The sequence below is a fragment of the Amphimedon queenslandica genome, unplaced genomic scaffold, assembly GCF_000090795.2.
Source record: "Amphimedon queenslandica unplaced genomic scaffold, v1.1 AMPQUscaffold_11168, whole genome shotgun sequence".
Classification (NCBI taxonomy): domain Eukaryota; kingdom Metazoa; phylum Porifera; class Demospongiae; order Haplosclerida; family Niphatidae; genus Amphimedon; species Amphimedon queenslandica.
In genome coordinates, this window is record NW_003548587.1 from 1 (window position 1) to 3,286 (window position 3,286).

Genomic DNA, 3,286 nt, shown 5'->3' on the forward strand with positions numbered 1-3,286 from the left:
ACTGTTCAGTGAGTATAAAGACACATTCAATGTACATGTACACTCCATCACCTCCTCCTCTCTCTCTTTATCTTTATATGTGTACATGTACTTATGTCCTTCTCTTTTAATAATGCTCTCTCTCTCTCTTTCTCCCTCTCTCTCTCCCTCTCTCTCTCTCTCCTCTCATTAGGAATGTACTAATGTATTTTCCACTGGAGGAGGTGAAGAATTAGCTAAACAATGTCAAGTCCCTTTCCTAGGTACTGGTTCATTATAATGGAGACACTCCAGTACATGTACACATGGCACTACCTTATAAGGGAGGGTATATTAGGAAATGTTCATGTCACTTAAGTTAATGAATTTCTGGTAATACAACATACATTGTATTACATGTACATGTTAATTAAAAGAGTTAGAATCTGCACCTTTAAAATAGAAGTTACCCACCCATCATTAAATACTTATTATTATTATTATTATTATTATTATTATTATTATTATTATTATTATTATTATTATTATTATTATTATTTATTTATTATTTAGGACGTATACCAATTGATCTATTGCTGGTTCAAGATGTTGATAAAGGATTACACTCTAAAGATAAAGAATATTCATTAACCACCAGACAATCAATAAGTGACATTATTAATAAATTATTAATTAATTAGTTTTATTAATTAACTTTATATTGTCACTAACCATATACCAGTTAATTTTGGACACCGGCCCAGGAATAAATTTTGACAAATTATCCATTTTTATAGCCATTTGTCAAATTAATTAAAACACCATTTTGTACCATTATGTACATGCTCAATGGCACATGGACACTAATTTGCCAAATTAAAACTCACCAATTTCTGTAATTGTATTCTAGTTCTCAACAGAAACTGAGTCCATCAGTTTGATAGTGGTATAAGTTTATATGGACATGTACATGTACTTGTAGTGTGTTTACATCATCTTTATCTTCTCCTTTCCCTTTCTCTCTCTCTCTTTCCCTCATGTGAATAATGGACGTGTTCTTGGCATGAGGGGTGTGGTCAATCTGGCGGTACGTACATTTTAAAATTATTTTTTCCATTTAATAATTTATTAATAAACTAATGTGTACATGTATATAAAATAATTACCAAAAGTATAATCTGTTTTCAATAGTTTTATAATAAGGTAAAGAATAACAAGTTTGTTTATGTTTATAGTCTAGACATAGTCTCCATAGTGTATTATTGGTCCTGAGAGATTCCATCAGTACCAGTACTCCATCAGTATCAATGTTAGTACCAAAGAGATAAAGGTAAGATAGTGTGTGGTTGTAGAGTAAAAGTTCAGCTAGTGACTGAGCACTGCTTGAAGTGATGTCAGGATTGTTATGAAGAAGTAAGCGAGTAATTGTTTTATTATTAATTAATGATTGTGTTAGTGCAATGACTCCATCATCACTGATGGAATCAGCACTGATCGATAGTATCTCTAATGAAGCATTGTTTGTTATTTTGTGTGACAGTAAGAGGATGACATCTATTGTTATTTTAGTGTTAAATATACCAATCCCCTTTATTGTTCTTATGTCTAGTACTTGAGACATCATCAAGTATACAATATCAGGTGATAAGTGACGGAGGAAAATGGTCCGATGACTGTCCGTTAATTGACTGATCACTTCCTGACATTGACCTGCTGATGGTTTAGTGAGGGATACACTATCACTGCCCCACTTCACCTCTCCAGTCTCTTCTCCTAATATTAAACACAGTCAGTCAGTTAATGTGTGTATATTATTATTTTAATACAGTATAATAGGTAAAATGATAATATTATATTATTTTATTAATGATGTTTGTTTGTGTGTTGTTCCAGGTGATGCTGGTTTTTGTACCAGTAAGTCATTGCAGCTGCTAGGATGGAATGGGTGTGGTCTATCTTTTATCATGTGACAGGAAACAAAAATCAATTGTACGTTTTATTAATGTATTGGAATCAATAATTATTGTCCCTCCCTCCCTCTCTCTCTTTCTAGTCCTTGGTCCATTATTCCAGTATATAATTCTGTGGACAACAGAACTTCAAAGCACAAGCTAATGTAAGCATATGCCATTATACATGGATCTGGTAGTAATTTTTTCATTCTTTTTTTAATTTTTTATTAGAGGGCGTACAATGATCCTAGTGTATAATAACTTATAATTCCTATATTTTTACAATTTTTGGCAGCATTTTGCCTTTTTGTGATTCTTTTTTTTATAAAAATATTTACTGTTAGACTCAATCACTTGTACTTCAGCTTTAAGTTTCACTTTACCCTTTTCCACCAGCTCCTCAAACTCGTCTCTTATATTAGAATCAAGAGATGCAAAACGAGAATTAAGACCTCCAATATTGGCAGCAACTTCATCCTTTGAACTGAGCTCAATGACAGTAGTAGGAGTAGATGATTGTGATCCAGTGATTGTTGGTTGTGGTGTGTGAGATTGTGCAGTGACACCCACTGGTTGAAGTGGTCCCTCACTGACTGATGGTTGCTGCTCTAGATTAGCATCAACATGACCACCTTTCATTTCTATTATAAAAGAAAATTTAGATAATAAATAAATAAGGTATAAGATACTGTATATCTTACTTAATTTTTCCATTAGTTTAGATGCCATGTTCTTTAGTCCTACTTTCTGTAGTGAAGTAACGAGAGAAGAGAACACACTGTTAGGATTAGGATGACACTCAAGTGTTGCTAGTACTGAAGAGAATATTTTATTAGTTCTATCATAAGGAGTGAGTCCTGCAGTACTTTCCACAGTAACATGTACTGCTTTAGGAATGAGATCAGATGAAAAGAGATGATTATTTATCTGAGAAATAACTGGAGCATTTTCTGCCAATAGATCAACAAGATCAGCTAACATCTCTTTCATTGTAATGTATTCTGGTGACATTGATCCTTCCATTGGTTCTAATGATGATGGATCTTTCTTCCCCTCCTTATCTTGCAGTACTGCTGCTGTAGGATCATGTGGAGCTGATGATGAATCTTGAGATCGTCTTGGCTTAGGTGCTTTTGGAGGAGGTTGTGTAGTTAGTGATGGTCGACGTGGTTTAGATGCAGTTGGTGGAGGTTGGGCAGTTTGTGAAAGTGGTCGTGGTTTACTTGCTGTTGACAATGGCTGAGATCGTCCACTTTGTGATAATGATCTTGGTTTAGGTGCTACTGGGGGAGGAGACTTTGGCATCTTTTGTGATGAACCTATTAATAGCAATTGCTAATAACACTAAATTATTGCTTGAATTATTACACTGACTA

At 33.9% G+C, this 3,286-nt stretch overlaps 1 protein-coding gene and 2 long non-coding RNA genes across 4 annotated transcripts; 2 read left to right on the forward strand and 1 right to left on the reverse strand.

Moving 5' to 3' along the window:
* The first annotated feature begins 172 nt into the window (after positions 1-172).
* LOC109589574 (uncharacterized) lies at positions 173-699 on the forward strand. Its single transcript, XR_002188784.1, has 2 exons — positions 173-242; positions 532-699. It is a non-coding gene; the product is annotated as an uncharacterized LOC109589574 (long non-coding RNA).
* Positions 700-1,431: 732 nt separating this feature from the next.
* LOC109589576 (uncharacterized) lies at positions 1,432-2,057 on the forward strand. Of its 2 annotated transcripts, none has more exons than XR_002188785.1 (3): positions 1,432-1,794; positions 1,852-1,947; positions 2,012-2,057. It is a non-coding gene; the product is annotated as an uncharacterized LOC109589576 (long non-coding RNA). The 2 variants fall into 2 exon arrangements; XR_002188786.1 differs by having other exon boundaries at positions 1,432-1,746.
* LOC109589575 (probable serine/threonine-protein kinase samkC) lies at positions 2,012-3,231 on the reverse strand. The gene is made up of 2 exons (XM_020005635.1): positions 2,612-3,231; positions 2,012-2,551 (listed from the first exon to the last, which is right to left on the reverse strand). The coding sequence occupies exons 1-2, from the start codon at positions 3,213-3,215 to the stop codon at positions 2,190-2,192; spliced, it is 966 nt and encodes a 321-aa protein (XP_019861194.1). The 5' UTR covers positions 3,216-3,231; the 3' UTR covers positions 2,012-2,189.
* Between the last annotated feature and the right edge of the window lie 55 nt (positions 3,232-3,286).

Excerpts from the sequence above, each read along its gene's own strand:
- LOC109589575 (XM_020005635.1), bottom strand. The coding sequence starts at position 3,215 with ATGCCAAAGTCTCCTCCCCCAGTAGCACCTAAACCAAGATCATTATCA. Across the intron at positions 2,552-2,611 it reads TAAACTAATGGAAAAATTAA|AAATGAAAGGTGGTCATGTT; the intron begins GTAAGATATACA and ends CTTTTATAATAG.